The sequence below is a fragment of the Panthera tigris genome, chromosome E2 (assembly GCF_018350195.1).
Source record: "Panthera tigris isolate Pti1 chromosome E2, P.tigris_Pti1_mat1.1, whole genome shotgun sequence".
In the NCBI taxonomy this organism is placed as follows: domain Eukaryota; kingdom Metazoa; phylum Chordata; class Mammalia; order Carnivora; family Felidae; genus Panthera; species Panthera tigris.
In genome coordinates, this window is record NC_056674.1 from 16679221 (window position 1) to 16699988 (window position 20768).

At 36.2% G+C, this 20768-nt stretch overlaps 1 protein-coding gene across 5 annotated transcripts in view; it reads right to left on the bottom strand.

The window, feature by feature from the left end:
* Positions 1–20768, bottom strand: part of LOC102957648 (zinc finger protein 383-like) — a 51592-nt gene continuing 30824 nt past the window's right edge. For all 5 annotated transcript variants that reach the window (XM_042968973.1, XM_042968972.1, XM_042968971.1 and 2 more), the window contains exons 3-6: positions 8550–8676; positions 7938–8036; positions 6651–6704; positions 1–1709 (exon numbers count right to left, since the gene is read on the bottom strand). In XM_042968973.1, the coding sequence (XP_042824907.1) occupies positions 223–1709; positions 6651–6704; positions 7938–8036; positions 8550–8676 (1767 nt within the window). In that variant the 3' untranslated portion in view covers positions 1–222. The remainder of the gene's footprint in view (positions 1710–6650; positions 6705–7937; positions 8037–8549; positions 8677–20768) is intronic.

Consider the following 20768-nt stretch of genomic DNA (forward strand, 5'->3'; position numbering starts at 1 on the left):
TTTAAAACTTAGAAAGGAATGAGTTGTTGATAGAGGCCTTCCAATATTCATTTTATTCTTATGGTAGTTAAACTGTGAAACACATAAGTCATTCTCATATCAATTACATTTCTACATTTTCTCACCAATAAATTCTTAGGATTTCTCCTATTATGTTTCTAGGGTTTATCTTCCATGCCATGTTACCTAAAAGATATGCTTAAATACAAAGCTTCCTTTATACTATTTCTTACTATTATGAACTTTTTGATGGCGATTAAGATTTGAACCCCTTGCAAAAGCCTTCCCACATTTCTTACACTCATAGGGTTTCTCACCAGTATGAATCCTTTGATGCAGAATAAGGTCTGAAGAACGAAGAAAAGCTTTCCCACATTTGTTACAAGTATATGGTTTATCACCAGTATGGATTCGCTGATGCCGGGCCAGGTATGTTGCACAAGTAAAAACTTTCCCACATTCATTACATTCCCAGGCTTTCTCACCTGTGTGAATTTTCTGATGTTGTATAAGTATTGAGTCTCTACTCAAGATCTTTCCACATTCTTTACATTCATATAGTTTCTCATCAGCATGAATTAACTTGTGTCGAGAAAGTTCTGATGAACGACGAAAGGCCCTTCCACATTCCTTACATTTGTAGGGTTTCTCACCAGTATGAATCCTCTGATGTTGAGTAAGATCTGAAGACTGACGAAAGGCTTTTCCACATTCCTTACATAAATATGGTTTCTCACCTGAGTGAATTCTCTGATGTGCTGTAAGTATTGAGCCAGTACTAAAAGCTCTTCCACATTCCTTACATTTGTAGGGTTTCTCACCGGTATGAATCCTCTGATGCCGAATAAAGGCCGAAACATTACTAAATGCCCTAACACAATACTTACATTTATAAGGTTTCTCACCAGTATGAATTCTTTGGTGTTGAGTAAGGTATGAGGAATGACGAAAGGCTTTTCCACATTCTTTACATTCATTGGGTTTCTCACCTGTGTGAATCCTTTGATGTACTCTAAATATTGAACTTGTACTAAAAGCCTTTCCACATTCATTACACTCATAGGGTTTTTCACCAGTGTGAATTCTCTGATGGCGAATAAAGGCTGTACCATTATTAAATTGTCTAACACAGTACTTACATTGAAAGGGTTCCTCACTTGTATGAATGCTATGATGTAGAAAAAACTGTGAAGCATTAGTAAAGGCCTTCCCACTTTCTTTAAATTCATTAGATTTCTCCTTAGTAAAAATTATGTGACGTTGTGTTAAGTGTGGGCCACTATTCAAAGACTTCATACATTCCTCACATTCACAGGATCTCACACCAATATGCACTGTATGATGTGAACTAAGTTTTGAAGTTCTACCAAGGGCCCTCCCATATTCCTTATAGTCATAAAATTTCTTGGCTGTATGACTTTCTTGATGTGTAGTAAGTTTTGAGTCCTGTTCATAGGCATTCTTATATTTTTTGCATTCATAAGATTTCTCTTTGGTATTAAATGTTTGATGTAGAGAGAGAGATGTATGCTGAATGAAAGGGGACATGTCTTCAGAGGTACACGAGACTTGGCCAAAATGTTTTTCCTGAGATCCTTGTTTAAGTCCATGCTTAGTAAATCCTTCCATTATAACGCATTGAGATGAATTTATTTTATAGTTATCCTTTTTCAGAGATAATTTCTTGCTCTCACACCTAGATTTATATTCTGAAAGAAAACACAAATAAGACATTCACTTTTTTGGTGGTGGTGGGGATAGACACAAAACTTAGAAAAGGCAGAATTACATTGACATTAATCTATAAATGTAAATATAAATTATAGTTCTTATATGGTGGTACAGTTTGAGAGATAAAGTATAGAAATTGAAAAGTGGTAGAGGAAGGCATGGGGGAAAGGGATCAGAAAAAGATTAAGTCCATGATTGTTAAAGTTTGGAATAAGTTCAAAATATACTTCGGCAAAAACCCAAAAGTCTGATAACCTAGTCTAGGTTATTTAATAGGTAAGTAACTTCTCTCACACATTCAGTGTAGCAAATATCATAGGAGGATATTTGCCAGTTTCTAGCAAAAATTATATAAGTATTTATCCTTTGAGCAATCCCAGTTCTAGGAACCCAAACATAATTTTAGTTAAGAATCTGAAGAGATTCATGCAGAAAGTTACCCACCACAGAACTATTTGTAAGAGCAACTGACTATAACCAATCCAAATATCCACCAACTTGATACTACTTGAACTCACTGTAGTGTATGCACACAGTAGAGTCCTATGTAATTGTATAAAGAAATAAGAAGTATCTATATATTCCTATTGAATGATCTTCATCACTTTTTTAAGTTAAAGAACAAGGTGGAGTAAACTGTATCTAGGGTATGTTGCTACCATTTATGTAAGAAAGAGGATATATAAAGATATGTGCATAGGGGAGCCTGGGTGGCTCAGTCGGTTAAGCAGCCGACTTCAGCTCAGGTCACGATCTCGCGGTCTGTGAGTTCGAGCCCCGCGTCGGGCTCTGGGCTGATGGCTCAGAGCCTGGAGCCTGCTTCCGATTCTGTGTCTCCCTCTCTCTCTGCCCCTCCCCCGTTCATGCTCTGTCTCTCTCTGTCTCAAAAATAAATAAATGTAAAAAAAATAAAAAATAAAAAATAAAATAAATAAAGATATGTGCATAGATGCTCACATTAAACAAAACAGAGAAAGGATAAATCATGACGTTTATACAAGATATACTATGGTGGGGGAATAAAAAAAATGGGAGGGGTAAATTCAAATATATAACACAAATGTAGTAGAAATTGATATTAGGTGAGGAATATGCTATTTTTGCAACTTTTTGGTATATATAAAATTATTCCAAAACTTAAAAAAAAAAGAAAAAAGAAGTCATGCCCATAAAAATCATGAAAAAAATATGTACTACTTCTATTGAACACTTTCTGGAAGATGTAGGAATAGTGATGAGACTAGAAAGGAGTATCAGTTACAAGCATAGGAAAACAAAAAACAAAACTGAAAATATTTGCAAATTTTGTGACTATCTGCATGGAAACTCTACTAACTATTGGAACTATTATTTCTAATAATTAATGAGTTATGGCAAAAATAAACATATTACACCAATAAAGATAAGTCAGTTTTATATGTCTTTTTTTTTTTTTTGCCACTGTCTATATGGAATGATTTTCACAACTTGTTAACAATTATTGAAAGAAAACCAGGACAGTAAAAAAGAGTGCAGAGAGAGTAATATCTCATGTAAAAGCAGGAAGGAGAATTAAGAATATAAATGTGAATGTGCTTTATTTCTGAAAAAATAAATGCAGAAAGGATTAATCAGACTACCCTAACCCCACCCTCACCCCTCAAAAACTTTTTACCTAGATTGACAGGGGCAATGAATGAGAGGCAGAGAGAGAGGAAAAAGAGCAGAGAGAGAGGGGAAGAGAATCCCAAGCAGGCTCCACACTGTCAGCATGGAGCCTGATGCGGGGCTCAAATTCATAAACTGTGAGATCACGACATGAACCGAAATCAAGAGTCAGATGCTTAATCAACTGAGCCACCCACGCGCCCCTAAGTATATTTTTATATTGACTTTTGAAGCATGTAAATGTTTTATATATTCCAAGTATAAATTAAAAAAAAAAAACCTAAACTCAACAATTAAAATAAACTGCATATTAAGCTGAAAATGCACAAAAAAGAATTAATCTAGCAATTTTTCAAACTGTACTCTGATTAGAAATCCTTAGTGTAACATATTCTAAGGGAAAACAGGAAAAGAAACAAAGTGTAATAAATCATGAATATGGCTTCAGGTAGGTTTTCCTGTCAGTAGTTGTATGATATTCTAATTTTGAAACCGTTCTGTAGTATTGGGACAGAGTCCCAAGTCTTGGGACAGAAGACTTGAGTAACTATACTCATGTTGGAGGAAATAGGGTTTTTTCACTGTTCAAGAAAAAGTTACAAAACTGAAATGCAGAAAAGTGAGACAGAATCTCACCTTTGGACTTCAATTAGAGTTATTAGTATTCAATTATGAAAGATAGTTTCCTGGGGCACCTGGGTGGCTCAGTTAGTTAAGCGTCTGACTTCGGCTCAGGCCATGATCTTGTGGTTCGTGAGCTTGAGCCCCGTGTTGGGCTCTGTGCTGACAGCTCAGAGCCCAGAGCCTGTTTTGGATTCTGTGTCTCCCACTCTCTTTGCCCCTCCCCAGCTCACACTCTGTCTCTCTCTCTCTCAAAAATAAAGATTAAATAAAGAGAAAATAAATAGAGAAAATAAAGAGAGAGAGATAGGTTCCTGTCTCTTTCCATCTAATGGATATAAAAGCAATGGCAATCCAGTAGTAATAAGCACACTACACACTCATATTGGTCAATCAACACCATTCCCTATTACAAGAAACTAAGACTTTTTAAAAAAAATTTTTTTAATGTTTATTTATCTTTGACAGAGAGACAGAGCATGAGCAGGGGAGGGGCAGAGAGAGAGGGAGACACAGAATCTGAAACAGGCTCCAGGCTCTGATCTGTCAGCACAGAGCCCGACGCGGGGCTCGAACTCACACTCACAGACTGCGAGATCATGACCTGAGCTGAAGTCGGACGCTCAACTGACTGAGCCACCCAGGCGCCCCAAGAAACTAAGACTTTTAATGAGCTGGCTAATTCCAAGTCGGGAGCAAGAATAATACAAGATGAGACTGGAACATATTTTTGTTCCAGGAAACAAGAAGGTCATTAAAGATTCATGCACTCATGAAAAAAAAAGGATGCAGAAGCTAGCTGTAAGGGGCTTTCAATGGCCAAATATGAATGATAGTTTAATATCAAAAAAGAATGATTACAATGGGTTATAAGATATTGATTTTTTTAAAAGAAGCAATGAATCTGTAGTGTTTCTCAAACAAAAGTGGAAAGAAAAATCTCTTTTTAATAAAGCAAGGCCAACCAATAAATGCAGAAAGAAAGCGATAAAATTAGAACTTTTCTAAGCTCAATGTAATAACTGTTTTGAATAAGAATGAATACCAAACATTTTGGGTGAAAGATTTCTGGAGGATAGTTATACAGTCTTCAAGTATTACTGCACTAATTATTTAGTATTTATAAGGGGGGAAATGTACCTTTCCAATGGAAAGTTCTGGCAGTCATCTCCAATCACCTTGACTTTGCCTCCTGATATGATGAATTAAGAAGTACACAACCCTGGGGTGCCTGGGTGGTTCAGTCGATTAAACGCCCAACTTCGGCTCAGGTCATGATCTCATGGTTTGTGAGTTCGAGCCCCATGTCAGGCTCTGTGCTGACAGCTTGGAGCCTGGAGCCTGCTTTGGATTCTGTGTGTCTCTCTCTGTTCATGCTCTGCTCTGTCTCTCTCTCTCTCTCAAAAATGAATAAACATTAAAAAAATTTTTTTAAGAAGTACACAACCCCAAGTATCAAATCAGACAAAATTGCTTAATGTGAATTCAATATTGGGGTTGTGCTTAGATAAATCCTGAATGTAAAACATTATAGGACAATTTGACATTCACTGTTAAAAATATTCTTGTTTTGAAAAAAAAATGGGCAAGATATTGTTCTTGATTCCAAGACTAAAAGAAACAGAATAATTTATTTTTAAAAAGATACACATTCCTCAAGATGATGTAATAAAATTGAACATATGCATTGTATACATTGCTGGAAAAAGCTTTAAAAATCGTCTTTTAGGGGCACCTAGGTGACTTAGTCAGCTGAGTGTTTGACTCCTGATTTTGTTGTGGTTGTGAGATTGAGCCCCACATTGAGCTCCGTGTTGAGCGTGCAATCTGCTTAAGACTCTCTCTCTCCCTCTCCCTCTGCCCCTCTCCTGCTCACCTACGCTCTCTCTTTCTCTCTCTCTCTCTCTCTCTCTCTCTCTCAAAAAAAATGTCTACTTAAAAAAAATCGATCATACTGGGCACCTGGGTGGCTCAGTTAAACATCTGACTTCAGCTCAGGTCATGATCTCGTGGTTCACGAGCTCAGGCCCCGTGTCGGGCTCTGTGCTGACAGCTTAGAGCCTGGAGCCTGTTTTGGATTCTGTGTCTCTCTCTCTCTGCCCCTTCCCCACTCGTACTCTCTCTCTCTCTGTCTCTCTCTCTCTCTCAAAAATAAATAAAACATTAAAAAAATTTTTTAATCAATCATAAAAATATGGGAAAAATCTATTTACAAAAGAAAGTATAGAAGAATGGAAGTTTCAATTAGAAATTAAAATTGGAAGAATCTGGAAGACAACCTCATTATGCAAGTATATCTCTATTATTATATATTAATATTATAATATATCTAAAAGTTTATTAAGAAAGGAAGGCATATAATATAGTGTTTTAGAGGAAATCCATGATGAATTTGTATATATGTGTGTGAGTTTGTGTGTGTATATAATATAAATGCATGTAATATGTGTGCTATAGTTATCTATTTATGGGATGTAAAAACTCATTTTAAAAATTGATTTTGAAAGTTAACTTCTATCTGTTCATCAGCAATTCAGATGAAAACATGTCCACTGTATCTAAACTTCTTTGATTTGACTTGGAGAGGCAATGTAGCTTATGAGCTAAGAAGCATGTACAGCTTGGGTTTAAACCTTATCTCCAACACTTACTAGTTGTTGACCTTGGACAAGTTACTTCAAGTCTCTGTGTCTCAGTTTCCTCTTCTGTAAATAGGAAAAAATAGTATTTTTGAAAAATAAAAATCTAATTATATCACAGCTCTGCTTAAAATCTTTTACTTATTTCCACTTCACTCAGGAAAAGTTCAATCATAATTTACAATGTCATCATAAACTGACTCTTTCCAACATACACATCTCTGATCACAGCTCATACTCTTCTCCTCTTTGTTTGCTCTGTCCCAGACATTCTGGTCACCTTGGTGCTCCTTATACACAATGAGCCTGCCTGCCTCAAGACTTTTGTACTTACTGTGCCCTCTGCCTTGAATCATCCATGTTCATGACCTTCTCCCTCACTCCCATTCTATTTTATGCTGATTGCATGCATCATGCAATGCTTGATCATCCTCCCTCACCTCAATCTCTTCTTGTCTGCAAACTCTACTATCCTATTCCAAGCACAGGACCTTTACACCCAAAACTCTCTATCAAGGTGACTGCAATCACTCCTAGGGCTACAACTATTACAACGCTGTGAGGCTTTTCCACCATTTAGTCTTTAGCCATTTTCCCTGGTTGTGGTATTTGAACCACAAATAATTCCACAATTATAATTAATTCCACATTTTGAATAATTTTTATGGATTTTAAAAAAAGTTTTTATTCAAATTCCAGTTACTTAACATGCAATGTAATATTAGTTTCAGGTGCATAATATAGTGATTCAACACTTCCATACATCACCCAGTGCTCATCACAGCAAGTGTACTCCTTAATCCCCATCACCAATTTTTCTCAATCCCTAGGCTGTAAGTTTCTTAATAGCTGATATATTTTATAATGCTCTAGAAAAATATTCTCCACAACACAGAATATTAGGAAGTGTTGGCTGAAAGAATGAATACATGAATAAAATAATGACTAAAAAAACTGAATATATTGAATACCAAAATGTTTAAAGGCATGACACATGTATAGACCAAAGGCAAGAGAGAGTGAACTAATGGAATTAGATCTCACATAAAAGTAGAAGCTTCTCATTAGAATTACCTACTAGGAATAGGCAGAAAACATGAGAGAAAAGAAGCATGGAGAGTATTAGGTTGAAGATGGAGGTGTGGGCATTTGGAAGTTCATAGTGTAGTTTACTTTTCTTAATAGTTGTGGGACTTTGGGAGGAGATTCCTCCAAACATCTCAAAGATGTGGTCTCCTCACTGAGCAGCTGGTTTATATCCAGCGTTCCTTTTCCCTTACATAATCATCAATCACTTACCTAGGTACGGGTCCCTTGTCAGCTCACTGTCAAAAACACTCCATGGCTCCTTCCCTTGCTCCAGTAAAGAAATCACATCTGGCTTGGGAATGCAAAGTCCTACTCACAAGAAAAGAAAGGAGATTTTTGTTGTAGGTATCCCAGGACTCAAATCCTGTCCTGTGAACAGCAAATAAAGGGTGATGCCACTATTGGAAGGGCCACAAAAAAAGGAGAGAAGATGGAGTTGGCCTTGGGACCAATGAAACTACATATTCCTGGGGTGCCTGGGTGGCTCAGTTGGTTGAGTGTCTGACTCTTGGTCTTGGCTCAGGTCACGATCCCAGAGTCATGGGATCAAGCCCCACATCAGGCTCTGCACTGAGTGTGGAACCTGCTTGGGATTCTCTCTCTCTCCCTCTGCCCCTCTCCCTTGCTCTCTCAAAACAGACAAAAACAAAATAAAACAAAACAAAACAAAGCCATACATTCCCAACTCTACAAATCTCAAGCCATTTCTTTAGGAATATGGAAAAGAAATACATAGGATATATGAGAGGAGTTGAGAAATTCTTCTCAGGGAAAGCAAATATTCTAGAGCACTCTAGACTTTTTGGATAAAGGTATGCTTACCAACTGAGACCAGGTTGCTATAATTTTCCAACATTACATATTTGTACAAATTCCTTTGAGTCGAGTCCAGGCATTCCCACTCTTCCTGAGAAAAGTCGATAGACACATCCCTGAATATCACAAATCCCTGAAACAAAAAACCTGAGTTATTCTTGTGTAATGAAAATAAATGACTTCATGGCAGAAGGAGAGATGAGAAACAAAAGGAGAGGAAGTAAAGGAGAGTTTTGGAGAAATGGAAAAGAAAGAAATGGAGAGCAAACAGGGTGGGTTCAATACCTGTGATATGAGTGAAGACTAGAGTTAGTGTTAATCAATGAGCAGGATTCACACAACCCAATTCCTATAGATAAAAACTGTGCCCAGTGAGTGAATCCCAAGGTCCATTCTGGTTTTAAAATATACTAAATCCAATTAAGAGGAACATCCCAATTAAAAAAAATTTTTTTAACGTTTATTTATTTTTGAGACAGAGAGAGACAGAGCATGAACGGGGGAGGGTCAGAGAGAGAGAGAGAGGGAGACACAGAATCGGAAACAGGCTCCAGGCTCTGAGCTGTCAGCACAGAGCCTGACGCGGGGCTCGAACTCACTGACCGTGAGATCATGACCTGAGCCGAAGTCGGCCGCTTAACCGACTGAGCCACCCAGGTGCCCCGGAACATCCCAATTAAAAAACTAATGAGTATGTAGTATATTCTCAGTAAAGAGGAGTATGCTCCTGCTTCCCCTTCCTCCCTGAAAACTCAAATTATAAATAATTGGTAAAGTCTTGAAAGGGTATCAGAGGATAACATTTTAGAATAATAGGAATATAAAGAAGATCTTAACATTTTGGAGGTGCCTAGGTGGTTCAGTTTGTTAAGCATCCAACTCTTGATTTTGGCTTGGGTCATGATCTCACAGTTGGTGGGTCTGAGCAGAGCCCACTTGGGATTCTCTCTCTCCCCTCTCTCTCTGCCCCTCCCCTCCACACCCTCTCTCTGAAAATAATAAATAAACCTTAAAAAAATCCAAAAATTTTCAATAATCAGAAAGCAGGTCACATGAAACGTACCAGAAAACAGAAACACAACGGCCTGCTCAATAGTGGCCCAAAATGGGGTGCATGGGTGGCTCAGTGGGTTAAGCATCTGAGTTCAGTTTATGTCATGATCTCACAGTTCATGAATTCGAGCCCTGCATTGGGCTCTGTGCTGACAGCTCAGAGCCTGAAGCCTGCTTCAGATTCTGTGTCTCCCTCTCTCTGCCCTTCCCTCACTCATGGTCTCTCTGTCTCTCAGACAAAAAATAAATAAACACTAAAAAATGCTTTTAAAAAAATAGTGTCCTAAAGTGACAAACAAAACAAAATTTAAAATGTTAACAAATTTAGGGCTGCCTGGGTGGCTTAGTCAGTTAGGTGTCTGACTCTTGGTTTCCGCTCAAGTCATGATCTCACTGTTTCATTGGTTCAAGCCTTGCATCAGGCTCTGTGCTGGTGGCACGGAGCCTGCTTGGGATTCTCTCTCTCCCCTTCTCTCTCTGCCCCTCCCCCACTCATACTGTGGCTGTCTCTCTCAAAACTTAACTTAAAAAAATTTTTTTAATATGACAAATTTTGCAATACTGAGATATGAACTCTCAACTAGAGTCATTTATTCAGTCAAAATTTATACAAATGTGAGGTTGTATAAGACATTTCTGCAGAAGCAAAGGATCACATATGTTATCTCCTCTGCACCATTACTCTTTTGTTGTTTTTTATTCTTTTATTTAAAACAAAAGTTTCAGCTTATTGACGTATAATCAACAAATGAATTGCATATGTTTAAAGTGTACAATGGGATGATTTGACATATGTTTACTTTATGAAATGATTACCACAATTAGGTTAATTAACATATTCATCACTTCACATAGTTACTATGTGAGGTAACATAAGTGAGAACACATAAGTTATACTTTTTTAGCAAATTTCAAGTACATAACACAGCATGATTAACTATAATCACCACGATGTACATCAGATTCCCAAAGTTAATTCATCTTATCACTGAAGGCCTATACCCTTTGACCAGCATATCCCTATCTTTTCCTCCAACCCAATTCTCCTTTGTAACCACCATTTTATTCTGCTTCTGTGAATTGGACTTCTTTTTTTTTTTTTTTTTTTAGATCTCACATGTAAGTGAGATCATTACAGTGTTTGTTTTTCTCTGTCTGGTTAATTTCAGTTAGCATAAAGTCTTCTAGATACATCCATATTTTCATAGCTGAATAGTATCTTATTATATGTTGCTGTATTTCTGTCTATCTACTTACCTACCTACCTACCTACCTACCTATCTATCTATCTAGATGTCTATAAAGAGAGCTCACATCTATTTTATCCATTCATCTATCAGTGGACACTTAGGTTGTTTCCATATCTTGACCATTGTAAATAATGCTGCAAGAAAATGAACATGGTAGTGTAGATATCTCTTCAGGATACTGATTTTGATTTCTTAGGATATATACCCAGAGATGGAACTGCTGAATCATATATTAGTTCCATTTTTAATTCCTTGAGAAATCTCCATACTGTATTCCCTAGTGGCTGTACCACTTTACATTTCAACCAACAATGTACAAAGTTTTCTTTTTCTCTATTTCCTCACCAACACTTATCTGTTGTCTTTTTAGCACAGGTCTGAGATATCTCATTGTGTGATCTTCAGATTTTCCCTAGTGATTAGTGATGTTAAGTACCTTTCTCTTAAAAATTTTTTAATGTTTGTTTATTTTGGAGAGAGAGAAAGAGAGCACACGACTGCAGGAAGGGCAGAGAGACAGACAGACTCAGAATCTGAAGCATGCTCCAGGCTCTGAGCTGTCAGCACAGAGCCTGACACAGGTCTTGAACTCATGGACCGTGAGATCATGACTTGAGCCTGTCAGAGGCTTAACCAACTGAGCCACCCAGGCACTGCTAAGCACCTTTTATATACCAGCTGGCTATTAGTATATCTTTTTTAGAAAAATTCTATTCAGATCCTTTCCCCATGTACAAATCATGTCATTTGTTTTTGTTTGTTGTTTGTTTGTTTTGTTTTGTTTGCTATTGAGTTATAGAAATCCTTATGTATTTTGGATATTAATGGCTTATCAGATATATGGTTTGCAAATATTTTCTTTCATTCCATACATTGCTTTTTCATTTTGTTGATTGTTTCCATTGCTAGGCAGCTTTTTAATTTGATGTGGTCCTGCCTATTTATTTTTGCTTTTGTTGTCTGTGTTTTTGGTGTCATATCCAAAAAATCATTGCTCAGATGAATGTCAAAAAGGTATTTCTTTACATTTTCTTCTAATAGTTTTATGTTTTCAAATATTACATTTTCTTTACTTTGTCATTCATTTTTTCTTTGCTCCTATCTTACTGGGTAATGTCAAATGACTTGTCTATGACTTCACAGATTCATTCTTCTGCTGGGTTAAGTCTGCTGTTGATGCATTTTTCCTTTCACTCATTGTATTCTTCAGCTCCATATTTCCTGTTTTTCTTTTTTATGATTTCTATCTCCTTGTTAAATTTTTTTTGTTTGTGCATTGCTTTTCTGATTTCATTGAATTGTCTTTCTATATTTTCTTCTTACTGAGCTTCCTAAAACAATTATTTTGAATACTTTATTGGGCAAATTGCATGTCTTCATTTATTTGGTGTCTGTTACTGTAAAATTATCATATTTCAGGGCATCTGGCTGGCTCAGTCAAACATCTGACTCTTGATTTCAGCTCAGGTCATGATCCCAGGGTCATGGGATCAAGCCCTGCCTCTGGGTCCTCACTGAGCATGGAGCCTGCTTAGGATTCTTTTTCTCTCTCCCTCTGCCCCTCTCCCCTGCTTTCACTCTCTTTCTAGAATAAAAAAAAATTTAGGGGCACCTGGGTGGCTCAGTTGGTTAAGTGTCCAACTTTGGCTCAGGTCATGATCTCACTGCCTGTGAGTTCCAGCCCCACGTCGGGCTCTGTGCTGACAGTTCAGAGCCTGGAGCCTGCTTCCGATTCTGTGTCTCCCTCGCTCTCTGCTCCTCCCCCACTCACACCCTGTGTCTCTCGAAAAATGAATAAACGTTAAAAAAAAAAATTCAAAAGACATAGAATGGCTGAAAAACCTGAAAAAAACAAAAACAAAAGCAAGACCCAAATAAATGCTGTTTGTAAAAAAGGACACACGTTGGCTGAAAGTGTGGGGTGGCAAAAGATATTTCATGCACATGGTAACCAAAAGAGAGCAGGGGTGGCTATACTTACATCAATAAAATAGAAACTAAGTCACAAATTTTCACAAAAGACAAAGAATGTCATATGATAAAAGGGACAATTCAACAAAAAGATATAACAATTATAAATATATAGTACCTAATATTAAAACATCTAAATATATAAAGCAAACATTGACAGATCTGAAGGGAGAAATAGCAATACAATAATCATAGGAGGCTTCAACACCCTACTCTCACTAATGGATAGATAATTGAGAGAAAACCAATAAACAAAAATGCAGAACTGAACAATAAAATAGACTAAATTAATCTAACACATATGTACAGAACATTCCACCCAACATCAACAGATTACTCATTCTTCTTAAGCATATATGCAACATTATTCAGGATACATCACATGCTAAGACATAAAACAAGTCTTAATAAATTGTAGATTGGAAACTATTCCAAGTATCTTCTCTATCACAATGGAATAAAACCATATATCAATAACAGAAAGAAAACAGGAAAATTTATAAGTATGTAGAAATTACAGATTCAATGCAACTATCAAAATACCAATGGAATTTTTTACATAAATAGAAAATAACTATTATAAAATTTATTTGGAGTCACAAAAAACCCTGAATAGTCAAAGCATTTTTGAGCAAGAACAACAAAGCAGGAGATATTAAGCTCCCTTATTTCATAACACATTACAAAGTTATAGTCATCAAGACAGTATGTTACTGGCACAAAAACATGTGCATAAGCCAATGGAATATAGGAGACCCAAAATAAACCCTTACCTATATGGTCAAGTAATCTCTCACAAGGGCACCATAAATATAACATGGGGAGAGGATGGTCCCTTCAATAAGTGGTGTTGGAAAAACTGGATATTCACATGCAAAACAATGATTTTGGACCTTTGTTTCACACCATATACAAAAAAAGTCAACTGAAAAAGGATTAAAGATTTCAGCATAAACCAGATGGACTTAACAGACATACAAAATATTCCATTCAAAGAAACAGAATGTGGGCACCTGGGTGGCTCAGTCGGTTAAGCGTCTGACTTTGGCTCAGATCATGATCTCATGGTTCCTGGGTTAGAGCCCCGCGTTGGGCTCTGTGCTGACAGCTTAGAGCCTGGAGCCTGCTTCGGATTCTGTCTCTCCCTCTCTCTACCCCTCCCCCACTAGTGTTCTATCTCTCAAAAATAAATAAACATTAAACATTTTTTTTAAATGTTTAAAGAAACAATGCACAATCTTCTCAAGCACATGTGAAACAATCTCTAGATCATATAGTAGGCCATAATATAAGTCTTAATAAATTTAAGAAGACTGAAATCATATCAAGCATCTTTTCTGACCACAATGATATGAAACATATCATTTTCAAATGATTTTTGTTTATTGGTTTCAAACCAATTTTTGTTTATAGGTTTTCTCTCAAACATGATAGATAACAATTACGAGAAGAAAACTGGAAAATTTACGAATATAATCAAGTGGGATTTACTCCATGAATGCAAAAAAAGCTCAACAGCCACAAATGAGTGAAAAACACCACATTAACAAAATAAAGGATAAAAATCATACAATCATCCCAACAGGTTCAGAAAAAGCATTTGACAAAATTCAACATCCATTTATAATAAAAACTCTTAAAGAAGTGGGTATAGCAAAGAAATGCCTCAACATAATAAATACCATACATATATATATAAAATATAATTTCTCCCAGCTTTATTATTTAATCACAGCTTTATTAATATAATTGATTATAATACCATAATATTGTGTAAGTTCAAGGTGTACAATATGTTGATATAATACATATCTATTGCAAAATGATTAGCATCAGAGTGTTAGCTAACACTATCATTTAAAATAATTACCATTAAAATTTTTTTTAAGTTTATTTATTTTGAGAGAGAGAGATCATGCGAACAAGGGAAGGGCAGAGAGAGAGGAAGAGTCAGAGAATCCAGAGCAGGTTCCACACCGTCAATGCAGACCCCAATGTGGGGCTTGAACCAACGAACCGTGAGATCATGACCTGAGCAGAAACCAAGAGTCAGAGGCTTAACCTAATGAGCCACCTAGGTGCTCCACCCCGCCCGCCCCCCATTTCTTTCTTTCTCTTTCTTCCTTTCTTTCTTTTTTCTTTCCTTCTTTCTCTTTCTTTCTTTTTTTTATGTTTATTTTTTTGAGAGAGAGCGAACAAGAGGGGGAGGGGTAGGCAGAGGGGGACAGAGGATCTGAAGTGGGCTCCGCGCTGACAGCTTGACAGCAGCAAACCCAATGCGGGGCTTGAATCCATGAACCCTGAGATCATGACCTGAGCTGAAGTCACTTCACCAACTGAGCCACCCAGGCACCCCAAATAATCACCACTTCTTTTTTGCAGTGAGACATTTAAGATCTACTCAGCAACTTTCAAGTATATAATATTTAGTCACCATGATATATATTAGATCCCTAGAACTTATTCAACTTACAACTAAAAGTTTGTACCCTTTGACCAACATTTCCCCACTACCCCCACCATCCTGTGGTAATAATCACTATACTGTTTTTGTGAGTTCACCTATTTCAGATTCCACATATGAGTGATATCCTATAGCATTTTCCTTTCTCTGACTTATTTCACTTACCATAGTGCCCTCAGAGTTAATCCAACTTGTCACAAATAGCAAGATTTCCTTCTTTCTCATGAACGGTATTCTATTGTATATATACCACTTCTTTATCCATTTATCCACTGACTGACTTAGTTTGTTTCCATATCTCGGCTATTGTGAATAATGCTGCAAGAATATGGAAGTGTATATATGTGGAATTTAAGAAACAAAACAGATTAATATAAGGGAAAGGAAAAAAAGGGGAGAGAAGCAAACCATAAAATAGACTCTTAGCTATGGATAACAAACTGAGGGTTGCTAGAGGGGAAGTGAGTAGGGGGATGGGCTAAATCGGTGATGGGTATTAAAGAAAGCACTTCTTGTGATGAACACTGGGTGTTATATGTAAGTGATGAATCTCTAAATTCTACTCCTGCAACTAATATTACACTATATGTTAACTAGAATTTAAATAAAAACTTGAAATAAAAGAAATACAGCATTAAAAAAAAATACCATTAAAGAAAAAAAGAAAAAAGAATATGGACTTGTAGATATCTCACTGATACCTGTTTTCATTTCCTTTGGATATATACTCAGAAGTGAGATTGCTGAATCATACGGGAATTTTATTTTTAATTTTTTAAGAAACCTCCATATTGTTTTCTATAGTAGTTATACAAATATACATTCCCACCAACAGTGCACATCCTCACCAACACTTGTTAACTCTGGACTTCTTGATAATAGTCATTCTAACAGCTGTGAGGGAATATCTCATTGTGGTTTTGGTTTGCATTTCCTTGATGATTAATGACATTGAGCATCTTTTCATGTACCTGTTACCTATTGTATATATTCCTTTGAAAATTCTTTTGAATTTTTTTAGATTTCTGCCCACTTTTTAGATTTGTTGGGGTTTATTTTGCTAGTGAGTTGTATGAGTCTATATATTTTGAATATTAACCCATTTTTGAAATATGATTTGCAAATATTTTTTTCCATTCCATAGACTGCTTTTTCATTTTGTTGTTTCTTTTGCTGTGCAGGAAACTTACTTATTTAGTACCACATATTTATTTTTGCTTTTGTTGCATGTGCTTTTGGTGCCATACCCAAGTAATCATTGCCAAGACCAATGTCAAACAAGTTTTTCCTGTTTTTTTTCTAGGAGGTTTAGGGTTTTAGTTCTTATGTTTAAATCTTTAATCCATTTTGAGTTAATTTTTTGTGAGTGGTACAAGATATGAGTCCAATTTCATTTTTTTCCATGTGAATATCCAGTTTTCCCAACACCATTTAATGAAGAAACTATCTTTTCCCCCACTGAAGAATCTAGGCTCCCTTGTCAAATATCAGCTGACTGTATATTCAAGGGTTTATTTCCATGTTCTCAATTCTGTTCCATCGGACTGTTTTTATGCCAGTACCAACCAGTCTTAGGTACTATAGCTTTGTAGTATAGTTTGAAATTAGGCAGTATGATGCCTTTAGCATTGTTCTGCTTATTCAGGATTACCTGGGTTATTCATGGTCTTTTGTGCCTCCATACAAATTTTAGTATTGCTTTTCTATTTCTGTAAAAAATGCCAGTTGAATTTTGATAGAGATGGCATTGAATCCATAGATGGCTTTGGGTAGAATGAACATTTTAACAATAATTCTGATTCACAAACATGGGGTATCTCTTATTTCTGTATTCAGTTACTTTAACCAAAGTCTTGTAGTTTTCACTACACAGATCTTTCACCTCATTGGTAAAATTTATTTCTACATATTTTATTATTTTTGATGCTATTATGAATTAGATGATTTTTTAATTTCTTTTTCAGATATTTTGTTGCCAGTGTTGCCAACTCATTTCTGTATGTTGTTTTTGTACCCTGTAACTTTATTTTTTGATTCACTCTTACAGTTTTAAGGTGGAGTCCTTCAGATTTTCTATATGTAAATTCATATAATCTAAACAGACAATTCTACTTTCCTTCCAATTTGGATGCCTTATACTTATTTTCGCATATGATTGCATTGGCTAGAAATTCCACTAGTATGTTGAATAGGAGTGGTGAGAGTAGACATCTTGGTGTTATTCCTGAACTGGAAGAACTGTCACCTTTCACTGTCAGGTATGATGGTGGCTGAAGGTTTGTCATATTTGGCTTTTATTCTTTGAGGAATGCTCCTTTTATACCCAAATTTGCTGAGTGTTTTTATCATGAAAGGATGTTGTATTTTGCCAAATGCTTTTTTGCACCTGTTGAAACGATCATATGATTTTTATCTTTCATTCTATTAATGTGGTATATCACATTTATTGATTTCTGTATGTTGAACTATCCTTGTATCCCAGGGGTAAATCTCACTTGATCGTGGTGTATGATTCCTTTAATGTCCTGTTGAAATCAGTTTGCTAATATTTTCTTGAGAATTTTTGCATTTATGTTCATCAGGATTATTGACCTGTAATTTTTTTTTTCTTGTGGTGTCTTCATCTGGTTTTGGCATCAGGGCAAGGCTAATCTTGTGAAATGAGTTTGGGAGTGTTCCTTCCTCTTCAATTTTTTGAAACAGTTTGAGAAGAATTGGCATTAATTCTTTAAATGTTTGATAAAATTCAGCAGTGAAGCTTTCAGTGCTGGGCTTTTCTTCATTGGAAATTTTTGATTACTGATTGAAGCACCTTACTAGTATAGTAGTTGGTCTAGATTTTTTTATTTCTTCATAATTCAGTCTTGATAGGTCATATGCTTCTAGGAATTTATCCACTTCTAGGTTATCCAATTTGTTAGCATATAAGTGTTTATAGTAGTTTTTTATGATCCTCTGTATTGCTGTGATATCACTTGGAATGTTTCCTCTTTCATTTCTGATTTTACTTGGGTCCTTTTACCTTTTTTCTTAGTCTAGCTGAATGTCAATTTTATCTTTTTGAAAAGATTCTAGCTTTGCTAATCTTTTCTATTGCTCTACTAGTCTCTATTTCATTTATTTCAGTTCTGATTTTTGTCACTTCCTTTTGCTAACTTTGGCCTTAGTTTGTTCTTTTTCTGGTTTCTTAACATTTAAAGTTGTTTATTTGAAATCTTTCATTTTTCCCACTATACGCATTTATGGCTATAAATTTCTCTCTGAGAACTGCTTTCACAACATTGCATTTGTATTTGTCTGTTGAATCTCCATTTTCATTTGTTTGGAGATTTTTTTTTTCTCTTTTTGAGTTTTCCCTTGGCCCAGTGGTTATTCAGGAATGTGTTGCTTAGTTTCCACATATTTGTAAAATTTCCAGCTTTCCTCTTGTTCTTGATTTTTAGTTTCATACCATTGTGGTTGGAAAAGAAACTTGGTATGAGGTCAGTATAAATTTCCTAAGAATTGTTTTGTGACCTATCATATGACCTATCCTGGAGAACATTCCATGTGCACTTGAGAAGAATGTGTATTCTGTTGCTGCTGTTGAATGGAATGTTTTATATATGTCTGTTAGGTCCATTTGGTCTAATGTATGATTGAAGTTAAATGTTTCTATATTGATTTTGTCTGAATGATCTATCCATTACTTAAAGTGAAGTAATAAAGTCCCCTACCGTTCTTGTATTGCCTATTTCTCCCTTTAGATCTGTCAGTATTTGCTTAATATATTTAGGGCTCCAATAGTGGGTGCATAAACACTTATAATTGTATATCATCTTGATGAATTAACCAACTTATCATTATATAATGACCTTCTTTGTCTCATTATAGTTTTTGGCTTAAAGTCTATTTTGTCTTATGTAAGTATGGGCTAACCCTGTAAGGCCAGCCTCACTTTCTGTTGGTTTCTGTTTCCATGGAATATCTTTTCTATGTCTTCACTTTGAGCCTACATACGACCTTAAAGCTGAAGTGCCTCTCTGTGAAGACAGCATGTAGTTGAATCTCATCTATCCAGACATTCTATGCGTTTTGATTGGTAAATTCAATTCATTTACATTCAGGGTAATTATTAATATGTAAAGACTTACTAATGCCATCTTATTACTATCTCTCTGGCTGCTTTGTAGTTCCATTGTTCTTCCTCACCCCACCCCCTCCCTCTTACTGCCTACCTTTTCCACGGATGGTGATATGCTCTGATTCCCATCACTTTATCTTTTGTGAATCTAATAGGTTTGTGCTTTGCGGTTATCACGAGACTTACACAAAACATCTTCTAGATAAAATAGTCCATTTTAAGCTGATGAATAGTAACTTTAATCCCATACAAAAGCTCTATTCTTTATTGCCTTCTTTTATGTTTTTGATTTTGCCATTTACCTTTTTTTTACTATTCTGAATTCATTAACAAATTACAGTTCTTTTTTTATATTCTTGTTTGTTTTATGGTGTCCCATATATCTTGTAGGCTTTTTTCACTCTCTTTCATTCCTTTTTTCTTGGTTCTCCTCTGACTGGGAGTCCCTACCCTTCATTTCTCTGATTTTATATTTGCTTGGTCTATCCTTGTGTTGATGTTCTCTATTGCATTTTTCATTTCATTCTTCAGCTCCAGATTTGTTTGGTTTGTTTTTAGGATTTCTCTTTGTTGGATTTCTCATTTTATTCATGTATTATTTTCCTGACTTGCTGAGTTCTGTGTTTTATTGTAGCTCATTGAGTTTCTTTAAAACAGCTAATTTGAATTCTTTATCAGGCAAACCACATAATTGTGTCTTTGAATCGAGGATTATTGAGATCTTTTTGTGATGTCATATTCATGGATTCCTCATGTTTCTTGGAGTTTTGCATTGCTGTTTTCTCATTTGAAGTAGTCACCTCCTCCAATCGTTACTAGCTGCCTTCAGGTCGGAGATACTTTTTGTTGGTCCTGCTTATAACTAGGTCTTTCTCTGTCCTTGTAGGAATACATGTGCTCCATGCTTCTTGCCCCCTTGTGGCTTCTTTGTCTCCTCTCAAACTTACAACTCACCAGGCTGGCTGCTGGAAACCTCTTTTGTCTTTCTTAAGATAATACTATAGCTCAAGTTTGTGATTTCTCCCTTGCCACAGACTCTGGTTTGTTTTCTGCATGCTCTCGGTCTACCAAAACTGGCTCTTAGTACCATACTTGGGAGCTGAAGAATTGGGGGAGCTGTGGGTTTAACATTTGGGACTTTAGGGGTGCCTGCAAGCCAGATGGAGGTTCCTTGGGCAAGGCTTTCCCAGTGGCTTGTGTTGAGCTTCCTGCTTGAGTCCTGAATGCAGCCAAGTAAGAACTGTGTTTATTTTTGCTGTTTTTTTAAATGTTTATTTATTTTTGAGGACAGAAGGCAAGTGGGGGAGGGGCAGAGAGAGAAGGAGATACACAATCTGAAGCAGGCTCCAGGCTCTGAGCTGCCA